Source organism: Harpia harpyja, chromosome 11, assembly GCF_026419915.1.
Source record: "Harpia harpyja isolate bHarHar1 chromosome 11, bHarHar1 primary haplotype, whole genome shotgun sequence".
In the NCBI taxonomy this organism is placed as follows: Eukaryota; Metazoa; Chordata; class Aves; order Accipitriformes; family Accipitridae; genus Harpia; species Harpia harpyja.
This window is the reverse complement of record NC_068950.1, coordinates 5,560,836-5,585,817: the sequence shown is the minus strand read 5'-3', so window position 1 is coordinate 5,585,817 and position 24,982 is coordinate 5,560,836. Positions and strand designations below refer to the sequence as shown.

Below are 24,982 nucleotides of genomic sequence, written 5' to 3'. Positions count from 1 at the left end.
CCCTGTCCCTACACCAAGCATCAGCCCAAGGCTTCCCAGGGCTGCGTCTGGTTTCCCTTTTTTTTACTGGTGCTGCGTCCCCAGTCCTTTCCTGTCCTACCTGCCACAGGCTCCCTGCAGCTCGGACCGTGCTGGTGCTGAGCAGATGGACGCATGTACCAGAGGAGGGGTAGCGCTGGCTTTTCCGAGCTGCACAGACCCTATGCTCCTGTCCCCACCATTGTCACGCTGCGCTGCTACAGCCCAGTGCCCATGCTGGAGTCCCATCCAGCCCCTGGGCTGTAATGCAGAGTCACTCTTCTGTCACCCACCTGGTGACAAGAGACAGCAATTTTTGGAAACCAGACACCCTTTGCACCCAGAATTAGGTGCCCTTTGCCTCCTTCCCCTCTCTACACCTCGCCACCTCCACTTTGTGCCCTCCCCGGGGTTCCTCCATCCTGTCCCCAACTTGCCTGCCCTCTCCTGTCCTGCTGGCCCCCCCCTTGCTGCCCTCACCCCCCAGCCCGCTCAGGCAGCCGCTGATGCTTCTGCACTGTGCTGTGTTGGTGTCGGGGTTTTGGGGTGTTGGGTTGTGGGTGGTGATGGGGTGGGCAGAGGGCAGGGGTCCAGCAGGGCTGCTGCCTTTCTCTGCTGGGATTTGGCAGGCTGCAGCCAGTGCTGTAGCTTGGCATGAGAAACCCCCCCAGGGACTGGCCCAGTGCTGGGTGAGGGGTTGGTGTTGCCCCAATTCCCACTCGTTCCGTGAGGGAAGGGGCCAGGACTTGCTCTGCTGTAAGGTGGCTTGCACTAACGGCCTTTTATTCCTTCCTTGCTGGCCCTGGCTGCCCGCAGGCAATGGTAAGTGTCCCCCACCCCAGACTCCCCAGGGTCTCAGACACACGTCGAGAGGCTCTGCCCCACTGGGGCTGAACTGGGAATGCCGCAGGCTGCTGAACTGGTTCCAGTCCCACTGCACAGCTGGGTGGTGCTTTGCAGCGCTGACATCACTGGGAGCTGGGCTGTCCCCACTGCAGCCAGCACCCACCCCTGTCTGGGGTGGGGGTCTGTCCCAGGTGTTTTATGGGACCTCAAAGGAGTGTGGGAGGGATAGCCCATGCTCTGCTGGATTTGGGAACTGTGTTTCTTTCCCACAGTCCCTGGTCCAGTCCAGGAAAGCGGGAATCACATCCGCGCTGGCCTCAAGTACCTTGAACAATGAGGAGCTGGTAGGTGCTGGGGTTGCCTGGAGTGTGGGTGGTCATGCTGGGAGGGCTGTGGGGATGTGATGAAACAAGGATGTGGGGTCTGTGCCACACCGCATCCTCCTCCAGCAATGCCAAAGCAGCCAGGATGCTCACAGCTGCACCTGGGGATGGTGGTGTTTGTCCTCTGCCCTGCTTGTCTACAACCAGCGGTCACATTGCATGTGGCCCAGCACCCGTGGATGGGGTCTCTGCACCCTGCCGCATGGCTCAGCTGCTGTACATTGCCTGAGCTTTTCTCCCCTTTCTCTTCTGTCCTTGCACAGAAAAACCATGTTTACAAGAAGACCCTGCAAGCCTTAGTGTACCCCATCTCCTGCACGACGCCCCACAACTTTGAGGTGTGGACAGCCACCACCCCCACTTACTGCTACGAGTGCGAGGGGCTGCTCTGGGGCATCGCCCGGCAGGGCATGCGCTGTGCCGAATGTGGCGTCAAGTGTCACGAGAAGTGCCAGGACCTGCTCAATGCTGACTGCCTGCAGAGTAAGGAGCCGTTGCCTGCAGCCTCATCCCTTCTCACTTTGGAGAGGGAGGAGGGAGCGGCCCGGGGAGAGCTGGACTCCTGCCTTGTGCATGGGGGAAGCGGTGAGCCGGACAGATCTGTCCTGGGCAGGGTGTTGACCCCTCCAGGTTTGAATTCATTCATGCACAATGGGCTTGGGGAGCTCTCGGCTCTCTCCTGGATGCGCCTGCCCCCCGCGCCCTGTCTCACTCATGGCTGTCCTCTCCCAGGGGCAGCGGAGAAGAGCTCCAAGCACGGAGCAGAGGACCGGACCCAGAATATCATCATGGTGCTCAAGGACCGCATGAAGATCCGGGAGCGCAACAAGCCGGAGATATTTGAGCTGATCCAGGAGGTGTTTGGGGTCACCAAGACCACGCACACGCAGCAGATGAAGGCAGTGAAGCAGAGTGTCCTGGACGGCACTTCCAAATGGTCGGCCAAGATCAGCATCACGGGTAGGCACTGGTTGCGCCTGGCACCATGTGCTGTGGGGGACCACGTGGCTGGCCCCTTGCACAAGGATGCTCCAACTCCCCTCCTGCCCCTCATCCTGCAAAGCGGCTTCAGCCCCTGGGGCTCTGCCAGGGGACACAAGGTGCCTGTTGTGGGGATCTCGGTGTGGCTGTGGCACTGACTCCTCTCTCTGTCTGTTCTCTCTGCTATGTGTGCCACGCATGTGCCTCGGGTGGATTGGGTGTGCGTGCTGTGCTGTGCTGTGCTGCAGTCGTTTGTGCCCAGGGCCTGCAAGCAAAGGATAAGACGGGTTCCAGTGACCCGTATGTCACTGTCCAGGTTGGAAAGACAAAAAAAAGGACTAAAACTATCTACGGCAACCTGAACCCAGTCTGGGAGGAGAATTTCCATTTGTAAGTTCAGCCCTGGCCCCTCCATCCCCCTTTCTGGCCACTCACGGTCATGCTGCGCTGCGCTGGCTGTCAGCACGTCCCTGCAGGGTGGTGGGGAGTCAGCTGGGGCCTTATCCTGCCCCAGTTGAGGGTGGAGGGGGGCTGCTGGGGTCACTGGGAGTGCTGGTTTTGTGCCATGAAGGGTTTGGCTCCTGGCGATGGGGGCTGATCCAGGCTGTGTTGGGGCTGCCTGGACATGGTGCAGAGCCCTGCCAAGCCCGCTGGGGAGGGTTGGTGCCCCCACATCTGCTCTCTTCCCCAGTTCCTGCCTGGTGCTGGGATGGTCCCCCTTGTTTAGGGGAACAGAGACTGTGGAGAGGCTGGAAAGGTTTCCCTGCTCATCCCGGGGCTTGCCCCTTCTCGCCTCCCCAGCGAGTGCCATAACTCCTCTGACCGCATCAAGGTCCGTGTCTGGGACGAAGATGATGACATCAAGTCCCGCGTCAAGCAACGCTTCAAGAGGGAGTCTGACGATTTCCTGGGCCAGACGATCATCGAGGTCCGGACCCTGAGCGGGGAGATGGACGTCTGGTACAACCTCGGTAACCGGCTGCCCCAGCATGGCCCACTGGCCCTGCGGTCCCAGGGGGATGTGCTGCCAGCCCTGGTGTGAAGGCTATTTCAGCATATTAGAATAGGGTCTGCTGTTAAAAACACTTAATATCGAAAGCCATTGGGATCAAGAATTTCCCCAGGGTCATTCTCAAAACCCTTTGCCCAGGAAGTCTGGAGCACCGGCCCTCTGCAGAGGGGAAACTGAGGCACGGACAGGCCACATCTCTGTAGCAGCTGGAGATATGGCCAAATCCCTCTCTGCAGTGCCTTGGTTGCATTGTACCCTGGCCTGGCTGCACTCAGTGCTGGGCACCCCCCTGGCCCTGGCCCCAAAAGCCCCTCCACGCTTGAAGCCCTCTGCCCCTCTCTGGGGCTAGGAGTGAGCAGAGTTGCTCTGGGGAAGCCTCACATCTCATCCCCCTCCCTGTACCCCCGCAGACAAGCGGACAGACAAGTCGGCTGTGTCTGGAGCCATCCGGCTGCACATCAGCGTGGAGATTAAAGGCGAGGAGAAGGTGGCTCCCTACCACGTACAGTACACCTGCCTGCATGAGGTGAGCAGCCCAGGCAGGCACGGGGGGCATGGTCCCCACCCCAGCAATGCTACCATGCCACCACCAGTCCTGGGGACCTGACGGGGACTCATTTGTACCTCCAGAACCTGTTCCACTTTGTGACGGATTTGCAAAACAACGGGGTGGTGAAGATCCCTGACGCCAAGGGAGATGACGCCTGGAAGGTGTACTTTGATGAGACGGCGCAGGAGATCGTGGATGAGTTTGCCATGCGTTACGGAGTGGAGTCCATCTACCAGGCCATGACGTGAGTCCCTCGCCCTCCACCCTGCTCAAGGGGGCTGCACCAGCCCTGGGTAGGGGGGGTCACTGTTGGCACCCTCCTCCCCACCACGGCTGCAGACATGTTCCCCTGGCTCGCCCAGAGCCGTGCACCCCTCCCTCCCCTTCTCTGTGCGTGCACCCCAAACCCCGCACCCCCTCCTACAGGCAGCCCCTCCTATGGCCCCGCACCCTCACATTCCGCCTCCCTCTACAGGCATTTTGCCTGCCTTTCCTCCAAATACATGTGCCCGGGGGTGCCGGCGGTGATGAGTACCCTGCTAGCCAACATCAATGCCTACTATGCCCACACCACGGCTTCTACCAATGTCTCGGCGTCCGACCGCTTTGCCGCTTCCAATTTCGGGGTAAGTCCGATGGTGCGTAAACACTCCTTCCTTCTTCTCTCTCTTCTCTTGGGAGGGGGTGGGGGGCTTGGGCGGTAAAAAGGGCCATGCAAAACACCCCGCTCCAAACTGCAGCTGGGCAGCAGGGGGATCAGCCCCTGCTTGCCCCAAAATCCATCCTGCTCCCATTTTGCAGGAAGGAAAAGAGCCACCACCTTCCTGGGAGAAGGTCTAAATTTGATCCCCAAATTATTATGGTAAAACCACGACTGAGGTCCGAGTGGACTGGGGTGCTGGGTGGCGGTGTGAGAGGAGGGGGAAACCTTGGTGTCAAAATCACAAGCAGGTGGCAAGGAGCCATCCCTGCAGCTCGCCAGGAGTTTTGCATGGCCCTGTGCACTTTGGGCGCACCCCAGGACCACTGCAAACTCGCCTGGCTGTGCCAGCACCCATGGGTGCCCGCTGGGTGCCTCGCTTGCGGCGAGCGGGGCGAGTTTGTGCCGGGGCCAGGTGTGCCCTTGGGGATGTGGGTGAGGAAGGGCTGAGCTCTTGCCCCGGCTCCCCCCGTGTCATCCCAAAGGCAGCAGGTGATTGCTCTGGATGCACAAGGGTCGAGCCAGGATCAGTGCCCAGCCCTGGGTCAGGCAAAGTGCTGGGTAGCCAGGGACACAGCCAGGGCCGAGAGCAGCTCCGGGCAGCAGCTGCTTTGGCTCACTTCCCAGTTCCCGTTGCAGGGGGGTAGCTAGAGCCAAGCAAGCTGTGCCTCCGGGTCACGCAGGAGGAGGAAACGAAGAAAAAGCGCCTTTTCTCTAACATGGAGGGTTTTAAAAACTTGTTTCTTTCTCTTTTTTTAGAGAGCCTAAGGTTGGGTCCTAAAGTGCCCGGCCGTGTCGCTTTAACCCCGAGTACCCGTCGTGTCCAGTTTTAAAGCGCTGCAGCCGTTCGGTGGCGGGGACGCACGGTCTCGGCCCAGAGCCTGGCTTTGCCGTCTCCGGCGGGCGAGCGCGCCGAAGGTTTGCGGTTGCCAGTGCAGGCTGCGGGCTTGGCTGAGCCGCGGCCAGGCGGGTGCAGGACTCACTGCCCTGTCCCGTTCCCCTGTCTTCCCCCCACCCAGGACATGGGGAGCTGCTCTGGGGTCTCCGGAGCCCTGTGGGGCAGCCCTGACCCAGTGCAGCCGGTGCTGGGGGGGGAATCCAGGGCTCTCATGGAAAGCCCACGGGGTTGTCCAAAGCCCCCCCGGCAGAGATGCAAAGTGAAGCGCCTCCTGACAGCTTTTTGGGGCAGACTGGTTGCTTTGCCCTCAGTTCTGACACCCGATCCGCAGCCCAACGTGGGATTTGCATCCTCCTGCTTCATGCTACCTGGACAGGAGCTGGGCTGAGCTGAATTAAAGCCACTCAGCCCCAATGGAGACCATCTACCCAGGGCAGTTCCCTGCCCACATCCCTTGATGCAGCCTGGTCAGGCGAGTGAGGAGCCCATGGAGGCACCCAACTCCTGGGGGCCACCCCGGCCTTTCTCAAAGCAGCTCGGCCCCGGAGATGGGCGACTGCTGCAAAAGCCCAGCTGCTCTTTCCCTGCCCTTTTTTTCCTGAGCTCTTTGAAAGCTTCAATCCAGGGGCCATGCAGCCCAGGGTCACAATCCTGCACACCTCTCCCTGCTCCTGCCCCGAGCCCAGGGTCGGAGGTGTTCAAATGGGCAAGGCAGAGTAGCCGGTCCCGGCTCCGGCACTGAGGGCCAGTGAGAGCAAAGGGGATGCACGCTGTTGCCTCTCAATGCTGTACTGCGCCGTTGATGGCTGCCAGTGAGCCCTGGCCACCAGTGAGGACATGCTCTTCTCCGCCGGCATCCTGTGCCCACCCGCAGGGCTCTGATAAAGGAAGGAGGGAAGGAAGGACAGCAGTACAGCAGGAAGGAGAGGGATGAGCTGGGGGCAGCACAGCCTGGGTTGGGGGCAGAGAGAGCTGGTGCAGCGGGGAGGGGGGGACAGTCCCTGCTGCCTTTCCCCCATTTACCTGGCTCTGGGGTGTTTCTCCACAGAAGGAGAGGTTTGTCAAACTCCTCGACCAACTGCACAACTCGCTGCGGATCGACCTCTCCATGTACCGGGTAAGGTGCCTGCCGTGCCTCAGTTTCCCAACCTGTCCAATAAGGTCTGAAACAACAGGTGACTGTTTTCTCCCCCTCCACTCGCCCCTGTGAGAGTTTTTTGTGCAACTCTGCTCCTTTCTTCCCCTTTGGCAGAACAACTTCCCTGCCAGCAGTCCCGAACGGCTGCAGGATCTCAAGTCCACGGTGGATTTGCTGACCAGCATCACCTTCTTTCGGATGAAGGTATTTCTGGGGCCCCACTCACCCCATCCCTCTGGTGGGGAGCCTGACCCTCGCTGGCCCCAGTTCTTTGCAAGGCTGGGGTTGTGCTGGCCCTCTGGTAGCTCCCGGGTGGCTGGCCAGGGCTGCGGGTCTGCCTCCAGCACCGCTCTCTCCCTGCACACCCAGGTCCAGGAGCTGCAGAGCCCCCCCCGAGCCAGCCAGGTGGTGAAGGACTGCGTGAAAGCCTGCCTCAACTCCACCTACGAGTACATCTTCAACAACTGTCACGAGCTGTACAGTCGCGAGTACCAGACGGACCCGGTGCGTGGGTCAGGGGGAGCTGGGACGCACTGGGATGCCGGGTGCTGCGGGGGGACCTCACTGCCCCCCGCTGACCTTCCCCACCCCCTGCCCTTCTCCTTTGTGCGATGCTCCTGCTCCCTCTCCAGAGGGCTCAGCCCCATGCAGGATGAGCCCCAAGCCTTGGGCAGGGTTTGAGCCCCACTGCTGCGGGGTTGAGACCAGAGGCCAGACAAGAGGGGGCTGCATGGGGGCCTCCAGGGTATTCCCAGAGCCCTCCTGCCTCCTCGTTAGCCCCGCCAAGAAATCAAGCCCCACGAGTGGGGTGACTGGAGCCTCCGCTGTGTCCCCATCACTCCAGACTAAGAAAGGCGAGGTGCCCCCGGAGGAGCAGGGCCCCAGCATCAAAAACCTGGACTTCTGGTCCAAGCTCATCACCCTGATAGTCTCCATTATCGAGGAGGACAAGAACTCCTACACGCCCTGCCTGAACCAGTGAGTAGGTGTGGGGAAAGCGGACCCTGCTTTACACCCTGGGGGATGCCCACACGGTGGCAGCAGTAGCTTTAGTCCTTTGGAAGTGGGTTGTAACATCCATTCTACAGATGGGGAAACTGGGGCAGGTGGGAGGTGTGGGCAGGATGTATCTCCAAGAGGAGGGCTGGTCCACGCCGTGTCCGTGCTTTCCCCCTTGCCCCAGGTTCCCCCAGGAACTGAACGTGGGGAAGATCAGTGCCGAGGTGATGTGGAACCTCTTTGCTCAGGACATGAAGTACGCGATGGAGGGTGAGTCCCCCCATGCTGCCCTGAGCCAGGTGGGGGAACCAGGCAGGAGCCACACTCTGCTCCCACCTCGCCTGTTCCCTGGGCAAACCCATTTCACTCCCTCATCAACACGATGCCTAGCTTATATCCCACCCAAGAAGCACTTCCATCTTCACCCCGTTACCCTGGCACGGTCAGAGCTGCCCTTGGAGCAGCCGCCCCCCAGGTTTGGGGCTTGAAGCAACACCCGCATGCACGTGCCTTCCCCGTGTAGAACACGACAAGCACCGCCTGTGCAAGAGCGCGGACTACATGAACCTGCACTTCAAGGTGAAGTGGCTGTACAATGAGTATGTCACCGAGCTGCCCTCCTTCAAGAGCCGTGTGCCTGAGTACCCCGCGTGAGTGCAGCCCTTGGGGGGCAGGGGAGGGGGGTGGTTGCACCCCAGGGACTGGCTGGCCTTACCAGGGATGGGCCTCTCTTCCAGCTGGTTTGAGCCCTTTGTTATCCAGTGGCTGGATGAGAATGAAGAGGTGTCACGGGATTTCCTGCATGGAGCGCTGGAGCGGGACAAGAAGGATGGGGTATGAACAGGACTGTCAGTGGGCACAAGAGCCACAGCTGGGGTGGACAAGGGGCTTGTCCCTTGATGCCCAGTGTGTCCCCATCGGGGCCAAAATCTCCCCTCCCTGCCTCCTGCTGACACTGCCTCTCACTCCTCCAGTTCCAGCAGACGTCGGAGCACGCACTCTTCTCTTGCTCCGTGGTGGACGTCTTCTCCCAGCTCAACCAGAGCTTTGAGATCATCAAGAAGCTTGAGTGCCCTGACCCTCAGATTGTTGGGCACTACATGCGAAGGTTTGCCAAGGTGGGCAGCTGCCAGGGTGGGGGCCGCTGGGCCAACAGTCCCAGCCCTAGCCCTGGGGGTCCTGGCTTCTCTCTGCTGCCTCCCATCCAGCTGTGGGCAGCAGTACAAGGCAAACATTACACCACCTCTAACAGCGATGCTCAAGCCAATGTGCCACCAAAAGACCCTGTGGCTCTCCCAGCTTTGCTAGCACAGGAGATTAGCTAATTAATGAATTAATTGGTTAATTAATCTAGATTAATTAAATGCCACTGGCTTCCTGCAGTGTGGGAGGGATTTGCATGCAGGCTTGATGGCTGATGCCTTCACAGCTGTGCTGGTGAGGCCATTATCAAGTGAATACTGAAATACACCTACAGCTCTTCTCACAGGTGTTGGGGCCCTGAGGGCACTGATAGGTCTTAATGGCCCTGAACAGCCTCACCTGGAGCCACCACCCACACAGCCACCCCTGCCCCTATTTAAACTCAGTCTAGGGCCATTAGTAGAGGTGGTAGTTTCTGGCTTAGTTGTATCTTCCCATAGGCTTTGCTAATGATTGTAGGACTGTGTCTGAATCTGGCTTCTTTTACCAAACGTGATGATGGCCCACAGATAAGCTTCCTAGCTTGATCTTAGATGTGTCTCATCACTGCAGACTCACTTGGAGATCCAGACTCTCAGTTGAACCTGGCTGCTATTGCCCAGCCTGCTTGCCTTGCTGGGTACTGCAGGACAGGCCCTGTCTGCCAAGGACCCTGCTGGCCTGGTGTCCTCTTTGGCACCCTGTCCTTTAGGGAGCAGCTGGCTGGTGCTGTGCTCCGACTGCCAGATGTGCTGGATCTGGCTTCTGGTGGCTGTGCCTATGCGCTGCTGGTGCATCTGTGGGGCTGGAGGGTCTAGGGGTCTCAGGGTGTATCTAGGCATTGGGTTGTTTCACTGCTGTGGGACTCATGGTCTCCTTCTCTCCCTCCTTCCTCCTCTTTGCTGCTGTCTGGGTGTCTTTGTCGCTGCCCTTGTTCGGCTCCAGACCATCAGCAATGTGCTACTCCAGTATGCCGAGATCATCTCCAAGGATTTCGCCTCCTACTGCTCCAAGGAGAAGGAGAAAGTGGTGACGTATCTCCTTTCTGCTTGGCACCTGCCTGGTGCTGCCAGGCAGGACTGTCCACACACAGTGGCCCCAGCCATCACCTCAGCTCCAGAGCTGGTCCCCATGGTGCAGGTCCTGCTCTCAGTCTCTGTCTGATGGCAGTCCCTGAAATGCTGCCAGGCAGGGCTCTGTACCATGGCTGTTCTTGTGTCCCCCAGTGCAGGGTGGGAGGGACCTGGGGCAATGGGCAGCTGTTCCAGCCACATTTGTTGGTGCTGACTCCCCTCTCCATCCCACCACTCCAGCCCTGCATCCTGATGAACAACATCCAGCAGCTGCGTGTCCAGCTTGAGAAGATGTTTGAAGCCATGGGTGGGAAGGAGGTGCGTATTGGGGGGTCTCCAGGTGGGAGCCCTGTGGAGGGGCTGTATCAGTCCCTTCTCCCCAGAGGCAGGCCCTTCCCTGGCTCCGCAGTGCTGGGAGCACACCCCAGTTCCTCACTCCTGTATGGGATCGCGCTGTCCCACCCCATGGCACCTTGCTCTCCCACCATGTCAGATGACTGATGGGCTTCACCCTGCCCAGGGGTGCATTTGGGGTGCAGAGACCCCACAGGGCTGGGCCAGGCACCCTGACAGCTTCTCCAACCTGTCCTTCCTCCAGCTGGACACAGAAGCCAGTGATATCCTCAAGGAACTGCAGGTGAAACTCAACAATGTCCTGGATGAGCTGAGCCGAGTCTTTGCCACCAGGTACGCCTGGGAGAGAGGGGGTGGGTGGTGGGCCAAGGAGAGGTTTGGGGGTCCAGGAGCTGTGGCTGGGGCCAGCCTGGGGGGTCTGCTTGGCCAAGCGGGTCCTGGGCGCAGCTGTGGGGGATGCTGAGCTGCCTGGGCGTTGCGGTCCCCAGTTTCCAGCCGCACATTGAGGAGTGCGTGAAGCAGATGGGTGACATCCTGGGCCAGGTGAAGGGCACCGGCAATGTCCCTGCCAGCACTTGCAGCAGCGTTGCACAGGATGCTGACAACGTCCTGCAGCCCATCATGGATCTCCTGGACAGCAAGTGAGTGTGGGGGGCAACAGGGATCCTCACCCTCCCCAATGCCTGCCGTGTGGGGAGTGTGGGGGACCTGCAGGGTCAGGGTGACCGGGCAAGGGGTGGCATCAGGGTTGCCATGCTGGGACCTTCAGCCCCATCCCCTCTCTGCAGCCTGACGCTCTTTGCCAAGATCTGCGAGAAGACAGTGCTGAAGCGGGTGCTGAAGGAGCTCTGGAAGCTGGTGATGAACACGATGGAGAAGACCATCGTCCTGCCCCCGCTCACTGACCAGACGGTGAGTGATGGAGAGGGGGACCAGGGACAGGGGACCCTGCAGCTGAGACACAGGTGGCTGATTGAGGCCAGTGTGGGACATTGATGGCCAGGTGCCCACGCTGGCTGCTGAGGGGGTGGGGACTTTGGTGGCCTCCCCAAACCTGCCCCTAGCTCGTGGCCAGGGAAGGGATGGAGGAGAGAAAGGTCATCCTTGACCCAGGTGCCTGGTGCAGCCCAGCACCCTCTTGCCTGGCTTTGCCAAAGGACCTTCCTGCCATCTCCATCATGGCACCAAAAGGGGCACCGGTCCTTTCCTCTCCATTCTTCCCTCTGAGCTGGGGCAGCATCCCATGCCATGCTCGTCAGCACCGGCTGTAGGCACGGTCCCTGTGCCAGGAAGTGAATCGGGAAGCTCCTGGAGCGCGGGGAGCCATGGCATATAGGCCTTGCTGTGGGGCTGGGGTTGCCTGGGGAGCAGGGACTGGCTTTGCGGGGGTGGGGGTGATGTGGGTATGGGGGGGTATGTCCCTGCAGCAGGGCTGAACTCTTCCTTGCTCATGGGCTGAACAGGCTCTAGAGGATCAGAGCGAAGCCCAGGGAATGGCCCCTCTTCAGAGGGAGGTTGCCTATAGGCTTCGAGGCTCCGTATCGCATCGCTGTGTGTCTGTCCTCCCCCACATGTAGCCATGCACCCTGAAGCTTCCCAGTGTGGCTGTTCCCTCAGGGTCAGGCAGGGAAGGGTGACACCAAGGGCTCTGAGCCAGCCACACATCTGTCCCTCTTGGTGGCTTTTGTCACTGTCACAAAGCTGGGCTCAGGCTCTTACTTGCAGTCCCTGGAGCCACCGGCTGCTGTGTTACCTTTCTGGGGCTGTGGGGCTCTTCATGCTGTGTCTGTAAGGGACAGCACTTTGGTGACCTGTCAGCCCTCACCTCACTGGCACCTTGTCACAGTGCAGAGCCCCGCTCAGGTCAGCTCTGCATCATACCCGGCCAGGCTTGCACACTCTTGGCCAGAGGTGACCAATTCTAGCAGGAACACTGCTGCCACTGGGTCCCAGTCGCCGTCCCAGTCCCTATCTCTGTCCCTTCCTGGCCATGTGTGGCTATGCTGTGTTCTGGAGGCAGCGAGCCCTGTGCTGAGGGCAGAGGAGGTGGCATGGACACGTGGATCTGTTGGGCGATTTTCCTGAGGGGAGGCAGTCCTTGGAGGGGGCCATGCTGAGGCTGGTCCCTACGGCAGGGGACAGCCCGCCCAGGGTGGCTCTGGGCTCCAGGCTGGGGGTGACTGGGCAGATTGGCAGCGTGGGGCTACGTGTCAGAGCTGAATGTCGAGTGGGGTCCGTCAGCTCCCTGGAGCTGAGTCACCCTGGGGCAGAGCCCCATTGCCACAGTGAGGAAGGACTGGGCAGGTTGGGACGGGGCCACTTCAGGGCTGTCGAGATCTGTGGTGCGGGTGACGGGGCATTGATACCAAGTGCTGTGGCACGTCAGATGGGGGACACCCATGGCTCTGCCGTCCCTCCTGGCTGGTGGGGGTCGGGGGGTGGCCAGGGCTGGTACCTAGCTGTGGGGCAGCTGGGGCTGGGGAGGATGGAGGAGGGGGCCGACACTCATGTCATGGTTGTTCTCTCCAATTGCTCCGCTCGCCTCTCAATGGCAGATGATTGTAAGTACGGCAGCTCCCTGTCTGTCTGTCTGTCTGTCCGCTGTGTGTCGGTCCTGGCCTCGCCGGTTTTTGTCTTGTGTGGCTGCCCGTGCCCTGCCCACACCCTCCTCCAGCTCCCAACTTGGTCCACCTCTGTGGTCCCCATCCTCGTGCTGCCTGCTTGGCACTGGCTCCTGGCGGGCATTTGCCCGTGGCCCCACCTGGGTTTGGGGGGTTGAAAGGTCCTGGACGGATTCGTGGTGCCTGGATGTGGGGAGGTGCAAGGGTTAGTGATGGGGTGGGAGGGGATGGTGACGGGGCAGTGCCATGTAATCAGGGACAGCCAAACCCAGGCTGATCCCATCTTGCTCCATGCTGAGGGCGAGAGAGGCCACTGGAGACATGAGCAGGGGGAGCAGTGCGTGCCTGGCAGTCAGGGCTGCTCTTCCTGACCCCTTGTGCCTCAATTTCCCCTTGAGGCCCTGGCTGGGGTGTGGCTATGGTGGGCACTGAGGGCAGAGGCTTTCCCTGCCTGCGGAGAGGAGCATCTCCCTGGGACACAATGGTCCCTGGCCCGGTTGCTCAGTAGCGGGGCAGGTTGCTGGCACAAGTTATGAGACTTTTTCCCTGGTCAGGATATGGCCCAGGGAGCCCAGGCTCCTGGATTCCCTTCTTGGCATTGCTGCTGGGTCCTTGCATGGCTTTGACTGAGCAGTTTCCTTTTGTTTGTCCTCTTCTGCTCAGTCTGTGGCCATGGGCTTATGCCCCACGGTGCAAGGGAAGGGCCATGTCCACTCCCAATCCTGTCCACACCCCTGCTTTGACCACAGGCACCTTCACAGGCACTGGTGGTTGGGTGCTGGATGCCAATCCCTGTGGGGACGAACGCCTGTCCCCTGTCCCCCAACACCTTTGGTGTCCAACAGCAGCATTTGGAGAGACCCTGGGGGTCCCTGAGCCTCCCCTCAGACCTCACGGGGACCCCATGTCCCAGCCTTGCTGAGGCTGCTGGGGGACTGCGGTGGCATCAGCTCTATGGGGTACGAGGTCATCTTGTTCACCCATCACCCTGTGCCTCAGTTTTCCTCCGGGGCAAGAAATCCTTCTGGCAGCCCTGCTTGGCCCTAACTGTGCTGTGTGTCCCTCCTGCAGTCTTCCCTGCCAGCTGACTCCCCTGCTATCCCCCCCTGATTCAGACATGCCCCAGCCCCCCCTCCCCCCCAAGAGGCTGGTTAGGACCCCCCCACATGGGCACTGCTGCCCCATTTTACACTGTTTCTCTTGCCACTGCTGGGCTTGGGTCAGTGTGGGGTTGGCACTGCAAGGACCAGAAGTCTGCGTGCAAAACCCAAGCACAGCTTTCTCCTCCCCTCTCCCTCCCCAGCATTGTGAGCATCTGCCAGAGCTGGAGGGGAATGTGGGGGCACAACAGGCTGCCCGCACACAGTGCCAGCTGGCTCCTGCCTCCCTTTATCCCAGTGGGGGGCCAGTCCCCCATGGGCTCAGCATCCCTGTATCCCAGCAGGGACCAGCTACACGTAAGCCCAGCATCCCAGTGTGGGGACCAGTTCTCCATCAGTGCAACATCCTGCATTCCAGTGGTGACCAGTTGGCCCAGCACCCCAAAGACATCAGTCCCTCACTGACCCAGCATCCCTCAGGGTACCAGTCCCCCACTAACCCAGTATCCAGTGGGGACCAGTCCCCCATGGGCCCAGCACCCCAACAGGGACCAGTCCCCCATTGGGGTTGGTTGTCCTTTTGGAGCTCAGAAACGTCTTTGCCGCCAGCTTGCGGCCACCCCATATACCCAGCCTTGCCCCGCACCCCCTGTGTCCCGTCCCACGCTGGCCCCCCACCCCACCACTCAACCTCTGACATTGCTTCTACAGGGCACGCTCTTGAGAAAACATGGCAAGGGGACAGAGAAGGTAAATAGCTGTGGGCTCCATGTGTGTCATTGCCCCGTGGCCACGCTCGTGGCCCCACACCCGCCTGCTGTGGAGGTCCAGGCTTGTCCGTGCTTCCTCTGTCGTGCTGTCTGGATGTGCCATTGCCTGCGTGGTGTGTTGTGTTGAGGTGTGCCGTGTTGTCCGGGACGTGCTGCCTGTGTGCAGGATGGGGGCAGTGACCTGTTTCTGTGTGTTGCCTGGGGAAGAGAGTGGGTGTCGTGTGATGTTTAGCCCCCGTGGGTGGGTATGTGGGGTGTTACCCATCCCCAGGCAGGCACGGGGGATGCTGCTCCACAGCACTCGGCACCCCTCCAGGTGCCTGGCTGGGACAGGGTGCCCAAGCATGGGAGAACCCAGGCACAAACCTGTCCCACCACTGGGGGCTCAGGAAGAGGTGACCCCCAGGATACTGGGCCGTGCTGGGGATGTGCAGGGCACACTGGGGGCCATGGAGCTGCTGAGATCCCCTGGACCTCTGAGCCCACTTCCCCCTGATGTGGGGGGCCTCAGCAAGGCTTGCTGAGCCCCAAAACTTGCCAAAAGGGCTTTCTCCAGACACACGGGCTCTCCCTCTGTCTGGGTGCTCCCCACCACCAGACTGGGGGCCCAGCATAGCTCTCCAGTCTGCCTGCTCCCAAAACAGCTCTTGGGAAGAGCCATGCCAGCATCTGCCTGGGCAATGCCTGCAGCTCCCCCCGGCTCCCCCCCCCTCTCACAAGGGACACTTGGTCCTGCCCCAGTTTGCTGAGCATGCTGGGCAAGCTGCTTTCCTCCACTTGCTGCTATTTCCCGAGGCCCAAACAAGGTGGGGAGCAAGCCTGCCCCCACTCAGGAAGAGACCTGGCACGCTCATCACAGGTTCACCAGCAAGTGCACAGGGCTGAGCCTTTGCAGGTGTGAACTGGTGCTGAACCAGTGGCACCAGTGGAGAATGGGGCGCAGCCAGAGGAGACTACAGGGCCGGAGCCCGCACGGCTGGGGGATGTGGGGGGCCCAGACCTGTGGCTGGCTGCTGCTGGGGCCACCAGTAACTGTCCCTTGCTGTTCTCTTCCAGAGCAGGGTGAAGCTGCCCAGTCACACTGAAGTAAGAACATGGCTCTTCTGCTCCCCACTTGGCTCTGGTCCCTCCTCTCGCCTCTTCCCTGTCCCTTGTCCCGTGTGCTGTGGGGTTTTGGGGGTCCCAGCTCAGTACAGTGTCCTGTCGTGCTGTTTGGGTGATACCAGTGTCCCCAGCTCCCAGCCTGTTCACTGGCTGGGGGAGAAGGGGACAGCAAAGGAAGGATTAATGGGACAGAACTTGGGTGGGGGAGCACAAAGGGTTAATGGGGGTACAAAATGAGGGCATGGGGGGGCCAGACCCCTGCAGAAGGTAATGGTTAGTGGGATAGATGCTGGGGTTTCTTACTGCTGGGAAGGACTGGAGCTACTGGTGCCTGGAGGGGGAAGGAAGTGAGAATCGCTGGCTCTGCCCCGCTGGGCCCCAGTTTACCCAGTTGCATGTTGCACACTGGAGGGCTTGAGAAGGGGAGCTTGCGCTCAGCCCTGTAAGCAGGTGCCAGACCAGGGAGGTAAGGGGGATCTGCCTGTGCCATGGGGCTGTGTCTCCAGGAGCTGTGCCAGTGGACCCCATGGAATGGCTTCATGGCCCCTGCCCATGGGGGTGGCATGGCACAGGGCAGGCAAAGGTGGCCAGGGGCTCCCATCTGTGGCGTTCCCTGGGGTGCAAAGGGGCCAGGAACCTCCCTGGGGCTGGGACTGGGTATGGGTTCAGGTGGCAGGGGGGTGTTTGGCTTGGCTGCCAGCGCTATGGGGTACAGGGGGGCTGCGCCGCATCCTCCCCATGCCCACTGTCCCCCTGCACTCACCCTCTGCTCCCCCCACCCCGATGACTTATGATTTTCCACGCGGTGCCAATGATGTGCCGTGCCGGGCTCTGTTGGATGCAGAAGTGGGTGCTTGGGCACCACAGGGAGCAGGATGGGACCCTTGGGCCAAGCTGCTTGTGCTGAGCAGGATGTGAGGTCCCTGATGCCAGGGGGCTGTCGTGCCCTGAGGTCCCCAAGCCCCCAGCCACACACCTGTGCCGAGAATTCAGGGGCTGGGCTGGGGGCTGCCAGCCCCGCACCTGCATCACCATGCCTAGCATGGCCAGTGGCCCCTGGGGCTCTCTGAGGAGCACCTCTCCAGCCCCCTGAAGCTTGGGGGGGCCGGGGGAGTCCCTGGAGCTGCAGCAAGCTCCTGGCACTGCGTGCCCAGCCTGGCCATGGCACCCCCAGCCCGGCCGCTCACTGGGGCCATTCCTGTCTCTTTGCTCTCTGCAGGGCACGCAGATGATTTTCAACGCAGCGAAGGAGCTGGGGCAGCTCTCTAAGCTGAAGGTAAGGGCTGGGAGGCTGGGCTGGGTGGGGGCAGGCAGTCTGAGCTCCTCTCTGCTGGGGCGGGTGACACTTTGCAGGCTGGCACTGTCGCAAGGACCCCACCAATGCTCATTTGCTGGCACAGCTGGGGTGAGGGGAGCGGGGCCCTGGTCCCGTGCTGAGAGCAGGATTCGTGCCCTGCAGGACCACATGGTGCGGGAGGAAGCCAAGAGCCTGACCCCAAAGCAATGTGCAGTGGTGGAGCTGGCGCTGGACACCATCAAGGTGAGGGCACTCTGGGGTACAAAGGGGTGCCCCTGAGGGCTCTAGCCCTGAAGCACAAACCCAGGGGGGCACTGGGGGGGGGCAGTTCCAGCAGAGCCACTGAGGACACTGTGGCCGTCTCCCCCCTCCAGCAATACTTCCATGCCGGCGGCGTGGGGCTGAAGAAGACATTCCTGGAGAAGAGCCCTGACCTGCAGTCGCTGCGCTACGCCCTGTCCCTCTACACCCAGGCCACTGACCTCCTCATCAAAACCTTTGTGCAGACTCAGGCTTCACAGGGTAGGACGCACTGCCCTGGGCCCCCACCCGGGCCCCCTATCCCCACACATGGGCACGGCTGCCCCATGGTCAGGGCCCCACCGTGCCTCTGTCCCGGTGGAGTTGGGGGCCCCAGCCAGGCTCGTGGAGGGGTGGGAGGGAAGGGTTTTACCTCCCATGATTTGCAGGTGAAGAGGGGCTGTGGGTGCCCCGAAGAAGCCTGGCACCCCTGAGTCCCTCACCAGCAAGAAGAGTGTGTCCCCAGTGCCAGGGCATGGCTGGGCTGGCACAGAAATAGGGCCCATGGGTGGGGGAGAAGGTCATGCGTCACAGTGTTTGTCCCCTCTGGATGGCCCCTGTCACCTAGCACAGACACCTCTGGTCCAGTGCTGCCTTGGAGCTGCTAGTCTTGGCCGACCAGTGCCAGTCTGGCCAGGGCTCAGACCTCTTGCAGGATCAGCTGGATCCAGATGCAGTGCCAGGGCCTGTCCTGGGCACGCTGGGTGCCCCACATACCCCATGATTTGGGATCTGTCCAGGATGCCGGGTGCCTCTCGGGCATGTCCCCCGTCCCAGAGTGATGCAGTGCAGGGTGCTGGGCACCTTCCAGGGCAGGACTGTATCTTTAGCTCTAAATGCTGCCCTTTATTTTGTCCCTTGGCCGCTCGAGGAGGGGATGGATGCTTGGTGGCAGTCATGGGCCATCGCATAGTGCCCCAGCCAAGCTTGTTTGCGTCCTTAGGGAGTGGGACGTGCGTTTGCTGTCTGTGCGTCTCCTGTAAGGGACATCTGTCCTGTCTGTGCCTCCTGTGCCAGCCACGTCGGGGTACGGGGTTAGGTCCGGTGGGTGCCAGCACCCCTGGGTGCAATCTGGCCTCAGGACCCCCTGGGCTCAGAGCTGGGTGGTACCCGGCACTCCTGTGTTGCTGCAGTGTTGTCCAGATGCTTGGCCGTCCATCTGTCTGTGAGATCTGATCTTTCTCTCTCTTTGTTTTCTCCCCCCTCTTTCACTGTTCCCGTCCCCCACGCACATCATCTCCTTCCTCCTCTCTTCGTCTACTCTGTGCTGTGTCTCTTGTCTCTTTCTCTCTCCTTCCCACTAGTTCATGGTGGGAAAGGTATTAGGTTTACCCTTAGTGAAGAAATTTATCCTGAGAAGGGTACGTGTGCCGCTCGCCTGCCCCTGCACCTGCCTGCTGCCGCCGGCCTGGGCTAGTAACAGTCCCGGCACTGCGAGCCGGGGTGGCCAGGAGCCCTGTCCCAGCACCGCTGGCCTTGGGGACCTCTTGTGTGGGCAGAGCTGGAGCCCTCTGCCCACAGACTCACACTCCCAGGGCTGCTTTGGGCTGAATTTGGAGGAACTGTGCTCAGCTGTATTGATCACCCCCCAAACCGGGGAGGGGGGCTGTGTCCCATGGGGATGGGGGTGCCCGCCTTCGCTTGCAAGCTCTGGGCACCCCCCATTGTCCCCAGTGCTGCTGCCTGGGGGTGGGCACCTGCCACGACCTCCCTGCAAGCTGGGGAGCTGTCCCAGTGGTGGGACGTGTGGTCCCAGGGGAGGCCATGACCATGTCTGTGTCCCATCCACCCTGCTGCCAGAAGGACCATTACTAGCCTTGCTCCGGCGAGCTCTGTCCACCTGCCCCGGGGCGTAAGGAATGAGCCCAGCTCCATGGGCCCTGCTTGGCCTCCATCGCACCCTGCCGGAGGGGCTGGGACTGCACCCCATGCTTGGCCTCCCGTACCCAGACACCCCCTCCTCGCCCGCCATTGCCTTCATTTCGGCTCAGCATGCGGCACTGCCCGGGTGGCGGGTGCCTGGGGGGATGGGGTGCTGGGGTGGGGCGGAGGATGAAGGTGGATGGAGAGGAGAGTGTGCCATCACCAGCCTCCCCCCCAGCCTGGCACCCTCGTCCTGGGGGCCATGCGGTGACACATGGGGATGTGTCCTCCTTTGCACTGTTATTTCCACCCTGGGAACTTTCCGCTGAGCTCGGTTTGGTCTCCTCAGGCCCGTCTGACTCATGGAGCCTGTCCCTCTGCCTTGCACTCCCTCCTTCACCCATGGGTGCATGCACGGCTCTTGGCGGGGAGGGAGTGGGCTGGGCTGTTGGTCGCAGGTCACCTGAGTTCCCCAGGCTCGGGGACCCCAGGGCTTGTTGTGGTCCCTGAGATAGAGGGAGCACGTCAGCCCCAAGCCCCTGGCAGGGCCACGGCTGCCCTGTGGCACAAGGGCCAGATCGGGTCTCTCCTGCCTGGTGCTGTGCCCATGCTCGTAGCCATGCATGGAGCACTGACACCCCCCCCATGCCTATAGTAGGGGGAGCTGGGCCACTGTCCCCTGCCCCATCCCACCCAGGCATCTCCGCCCCTGCCTGGGCAAGGGGGTCTCACTGGGCCCTGCCGATGTGGGGTGGGATGACAGGGAGCCAGCCTGGTGCTGGGGATGTCCTGCCGTGCCCCAGCCCAGCCTGGTGCCAGCTCCAGCTGTCCTTGACAGTTGCGCACCTATGCTGCTGTCCCCAGAACTCTTTGGCAGAGGCCAAGTTGGGCCAAATCCTACTGCTCACCCCCTCCCGCCCCATGGTGGGTGACCTGCCTCCTCCAGTGGGGTTGGTGGTGGACAGGGGATGTCAGGGACGCAGGGGGAACGGGCACTTATGTCTCCTCCCTTTGCCACACAGGCTCTGCTGTGGATGACCCTGTCGGGGAGGTGTCCATCCACGTGGAGCTCTTCACCCATCCTGGCACTGGCGAACACAAAGTCACTGTCAAAGGTGGGTTCTGCCGGCTGGGATGTCAGGGTCTGGCAGGTGGCAGTGCCCTGTGAGCCTCACGTGCTCCCTCCTTGCAGTGGTGGCCGCGAATGACCTCAAGTGGCAGACGTCGGGCATCTTCCGGCCCTTCATCGAAGTCAACATCATAGGGCCCCACCTCAGTGACAAGAAGAGGAAATTTGCCACCAAATCCAAGAACAACAGCTGGGCCCCCAAGTACAATGAGAGCTTCCAGTTGTGAGTAGCACCACGGGGCTGGGGATGTGGGGGTGGGCTGGGGGGTGTGTCCCCACAATGTGGGGACCCCCTTTTCCTGGGATCTGCCAGTGAGTTTGCTTGTCCCCCGGGCAATGTTTTAAATGTTTTCTCATTGGTAAAAGCAGGGATTGGGGAAAAGGAAAAAAAAAAGGCTTTTTTAGGGGCAGTGGGGAGGCAGCACCCATATAGGGTGCTGTCGCAGAGCCAGGGGGCCTGGGAGCATGACTCCCTATGTCAACACTGCCTGTCCCTTGCCCCCCCGCAGCACGCTGGGGACGGAGACGGGCCCTGAGTGCTACGAGCTGCAGGTGTGCGTGAAGGATTACTGCTTTGCCCGTGAGGACCGGACAGTGGGCATCGCTGTCCTGCAGCTCCGTGACATCCTGCAGCGACCCGGCTGTGCCTGCTGGCTGCCCCTGGGCCGCCGCATCCACATGGATGACACTGGCCTCACTGTCCTCCGCATCCTCTCCCAACGCAACAATGACGAGGTGGCCAAGGAGTTCGTCAAGCTCAAGTCGGACACACGCTCGGCCGAGGAGGGCAGCAGTTAAACCCCTTCCACTCCCCAGCCCTCTCCCCCCACTCCTGGCCCCTTTTCTACAGCATCCTCCAGCCATGTATAAGCCATAAGAGCGGCCACAAGAGGAGTCTTCTTCCCAGCCCTGGTGTGGGTGTGGGGGGGGACATGGCTGCAGTGACAGAACCCCCCCATCCCTCCCTTGGCCAGACTGGCTGGGTGACAGTGGTGCAGAGCATGGCCATGCCCCCATCCTACCCGATGGGAAGGTGCTGGGACTGGTGGGGCTGCAGGGAAGGGCTGGACCCCAGACTGGGCAATGGGACAGATCTACTTCTTCCCAGCCTGTCTGAGATGGAGGAACCCTAATGGCCCATCCCTGACCCTACCCTGTCCTACCCAGCCCCAAACCTCATCCAGCGATGCAAGGAAAGGGCTGGGGGTGGGGGTATTGTCTCGTCCCACCTGGGGGTGTTCGTGAGTGGCTGGCACAGCACGATGGCCAACGGCCCCTTGTCTCTATCCCTCGAGCAATGGCCGGCGCCCTGAGGGACAGGGAGGCTCCCACCCGCTGAGCACCCTGTACATATGTAAATAGCTGTACATACACGGGGCAGCCGGACAACACGGCTGTGTCCTGCACCTGGAAGGGCTATTGGGGCTGTTGGGTCGGCGGCGCAGCTCCTGCGTGCCCTGCGCAGTGTCCTGTCCCTGGCTGGCAGCAGCATCACCAGGGCCGGGAGCGGCAGGGAGCAGCCCCCGGCCCGTATCCTGTCTTCCCTGCCTTGCTGCCACTGTGGGCTGCCCCGCTGTCACCCCCAGGGTGCCAGGGCCTGGGGGTGAGGGCTGGGGGAGCTGGAGCAGAGGGACCTGTTTCCCTTTGCTCTGGCCAGTGGGGACCAGCCATCCCTGTGCAGTGCAGCAGCGCCCATGAGACCTCCTTGGCGCAAGCAAGACCCTTCTCACTCCCACACCAGAGGACCCTTCCCCCCCAGTTTCCCATTAACCACCATTTCTGCGTGATCAGTGGTGTGCGTGTCTTGTGCGAGTGCCCGGGAGGCCAGGGTGTGTGGTGTCGGGGATGGCCACCCCAGCTGGCCAGCTTGCCCTAAGTACCAGGGAAGACAGAGGCCTGATGACCCTACAAGTCAATATAGCGCTCTCAGCCCCATCCCAAAACAGGGTACCCCAACTGGCCCCCATGGTCCTTTTTCTATAGGGTTTGCCTGGGACCAAAGGGTTTAGCTTTCCTCTCTTGTTTCTGTTCAATGTTTACACCCCTTTTCTAACCGCTGCTCCCGCACGGCCAGGCTGGGGCTCAGCCCTGCACCCTCCAACCGTGGTGCCCCTGGCCTCGTGCCCCTCCCCAAACTGTCCTGTTCGGCATGTGATTGAACCGACCAATTCTGCTCCTGTAGCACATGTGTCACTGATGCCTGTGTGTCTGTACCACCCCGCGCGGCACTGCCGGCGGCGGCTACCATGGATGCATGACAGTGAGATGTTTTGCACTATTTTGAATTTTTTGGGCTCTGTAAAAATATTTTATTATAACTGACATTAAAAAGCACACCCTTCACTGCAGCTACTGTGGGGGTGTGGGAGGGCAGGCACCCAGGGGCTCTTCATCCCCACTCCCACCCCAATCTAGCACTTGCACCTTTAAGGTTAACACCAAATAAATAGTCCAGGGTCGCTGCAGCAACTCTGTCTGCACTCAGCCTCCCTGAGGGCTGCTCTTCAGTGCACCCACCCTTTGCAAAGCCAAGAGCTTCAAGACAGGGGTTAAACAGAACCGGGACAGACCTGTCCTGAGAAGTGTCACTCTATTCTCAACCATCGCCTGCAAACTCCCAGGCACGGGAGTGACTAGCGACTGCTAACACGGCCTCACGAAGGGCAAACCATGCCTTGCTGATCTAGTGGCCTTCCACAATGGAGCGACTGCGTCAGTGGACAAGGGAAGAGCTATGGCTATCATCTACCTAGACTTCCATAAGGCTTTTGACACAGTCACCCAAAACCTTCTTGCCACTAAATTGGAGTGATATGGATTTGATGAATGCAGGGCCCTGGTGCCCTACAGGGAGACCTGGGGCTTTTACTGGGCTTTTGCTGGGGCCTGGGCAGGGGTCTGCTTCTCTCCAGGGAGCCCTGGGGCTTTTGCTAGGCTTTGCCAAGTTCCAGCTGGGGCCCTGATGACATACAGAGCCCCAGGGCCTTTGCCTGGCTTTGCCAGGGCCTGGGCAGTGCCCTGCTGCCATTTAGAGAGCCCTGGGGCTTTCGCTGGGCTTTGCTGGGACCTGGGCAGTGCTCTGCTGCCCTCCAGAGAGCCCCAGAGCCATCGCCGGGCTTTGCCCTAAGCCTCAAGGGGGTCTGCAGCCCTCCAGAGTGCTTCAACTGGGCTTTCACTGAGCTTTGACAGGGACCAGGCAGGGTCCTGCTGCTCTCCAGAGTACTCTGGAGCCTTTGGTGGGCATTGTCAGGGCCCGGGTGAGGCCCTGTTGCCCTCCAGAGAGCCCCGGGGCTGTTGCTGGGCTTTGCTAGAATCACAGAATGGTTTGGATTGGAAGAGACCTTTAAAGATCATTGAGTCCAACTCTATCCGGCTACTGGGAACTCTTGTCTTTTCCCAGTGATCCCTGGGAGCCCTTCTCGAGGCTTTCTGGATTAATGCAGCGCCATCCCTAGCTTTAATCATCAATACTGGGGCTCCTGTGCCCGTGTAAAAAGAGAGAGAATGTCTATCATTTACCACGAATGGTATACAAAGGCTATCACAAATATTTATTCCAAAAAGTTTGGCCACTTGGGATGGGTCATGGGAACTCACTGGCCTGGGGGTTGGGAGTTCCTCCATTAGCTTCTCGATAGTGGGGCTGGAGAAGCAGGCAGGACAATTTTATCTAGCACCTTCCCAACATCCAGGCCATTGGTGCAATCCCTTTCACAGTTATCCCATAGTTTCTGTAAGGTGGGTGTGGGGAGCCTGTTTAAGTGGCCTGTCATAAATCCTGTTTCTTCCAGGAGGCCCCATAAACATGTCTGTTCTGGGTCTCACTCCTGTCAGTCAGGGGGTCCTTTTATGTCAAATTGATTGGTTTTGAATATTTTTGTCCCTTACTCTTATGCCTGGTCAGGGCCCCACTGCCCTCCAGAGAGCCCTGGGCCCTTCGCCAGGCCTTGCCAGGACCCACAGGGGCCCTGCTTCCATAACGACTGCCCCAGGGCTTTTCCCAGTCTTTTCCAGGGCCTGGGCAGAGCTCTGCTGCCCTCAGGAGAGCCTGAGGGACTTCACTTGGCTTTGACGAGACCCGCAAGGAGCCCTGCTTCTCGCCAGAGTGCCCCGGGGCTTTTGCTGGTATATTGGGTTTACGTGGAAAGGTTTTGGTACCTGGCGGAGCTGCAGGGGTGGCTTCTGTGAGATGTTGGAAGCTATCCCCTCATGTCAGGTGGAGCCGGTTCCAGCCGGCTCCAAGATGGACCCGCCGCTGGCCGAAGCTGAGCCGATCTGCGACGGTGGTAGCACCTCTGGGAGAACAGATTTAAGAAGGGGGGAAAACTGCTGCGTAACAGCAACCAGGAGAGAGTAATGAGAATACGTGAGAGAAACAACTCTGCAGGCACCAAGGTGAGTGAAGAGGGAGGGGGAGGAGGTGCTCCAGGTGCCGGAGCAGAGATTCCCCTGCAGCCTGTGATGAAGACTAGGTTGTCCCCCTGCAGCCCATGGAGGTCCAGGGTGGAGCAGATATCCACCTGCAGCCTGTGCAGGACCCCATGCCAGGGCAGGTGGCAGTGCCCTAAGGAAGCTGTGACCCTGTGGAGAGCCCGTGCTGGAGCAGGCTCCTGGCAGGACCTGTGGTCCCACAGAGAGGAGCCCAGGATGGAGCAGGTTTTCTG

At 60.7% G+C, this 24,982-nt stretch overlaps 1 protein-coding gene across 8 annotated transcripts in view; it reads left to right on the top strand.

The window, feature by feature from the left end:
* UNC13A (unc-13 homolog A) overlaps nt 1–22,666 on the top strand; it is a 37,726-nt gene extending 15,060 nt beyond the window's left edge. For 4 of the 8 annotated variants that reach the window (XM_052801518.1, XM_052801514.1, XM_052801517.1 and 1 more), the window contains 28 exons: nt 1,137–1,208; nt 1,511–1,730; nt 1,980–2,207; nt 2,477–2,618; nt 3,030–3,199; nt 3,651–3,766; nt 3,871–4,034; nt 4,266–4,428; nt 6,437–6,505; nt 6,641–6,730; nt 6,896–7,030; nt 7,371–7,504; nt 7,710–7,795; nt 8,049–8,175; nt 8,263–8,359; nt 8,500–8,643; nt 9,653–9,736; nt 10,021–10,098; nt 10,379–10,467; nt 10,623–10,775; nt 10,923–11,046; nt 16,949–17,005; nt 17,189–17,269; nt 17,401–17,548; nt 18,631–18,687; nt 20,212–20,304; nt 20,382–20,541; nt 20,828–22,666. In XM_052801518.1, the coding sequence (XP_052657478.1) occupies nt 1,137–1,208; nt 1,511–1,730; nt 1,980–2,207; nt 2,477–2,618; nt 3,030–3,199; nt 3,651–3,766; nt 3,871–4,034; nt 4,266–4,428; nt 6,437–6,505; nt 6,641–6,730; nt 6,896–7,030; nt 7,371–7,504; nt 7,710–7,795; nt 8,049–8,175; nt 8,263–8,359; nt 8,500–8,643; nt 9,653–9,736; nt 10,021–10,098; nt 10,379–10,467; nt 10,623–10,775; nt 10,923–11,046; nt 16,949–17,005; nt 17,189–17,269; nt 17,401–17,548; nt 18,631–18,687; nt 20,212–20,304; nt 20,382–20,541; nt 20,828–21,116 (3,570 nt within the window). In that variant the 3' untranslated portion in view covers nt 21,117–22,666. Of the gene's footprint in view, nt 1–834; nt 841–1,136; nt 1,209–1,510; nt 1,731–1,979; nt 2,208–2,476; nt 2,619–3,029; nt 3,200–3,650; nt 3,767–3,870; nt 4,035–4,265; nt 4,429–6,436; nt 6,506–6,640; nt 6,731–6,895; nt 7,031–7,370; nt 7,505–7,709; nt 7,796–8,048; nt 8,176–8,262; nt 8,360–8,499; nt 8,644–9,652; nt 9,737–10,020; nt 10,099–10,378; nt 10,468–10,622; nt 10,776–10,922; nt 11,047–12,689; nt 12,696–14,566; nt 14,606–15,681; nt 15,712–16,948; nt 17,006–17,188; nt 17,270–17,400; nt 17,549–18,630; nt 18,688–20,211; nt 20,305–20,381; nt 20,542–20,827 lie in introns of all 8 variants that reach the window. The other 4 variants (XM_052801519.1, XM_052801513.1, XM_052801516.1 and 1 more) reach the window with 4 other exon arrangements.
* The last annotated feature ends 2,316 nt before the right edge of the window (nt 22,667–24,982 follow it).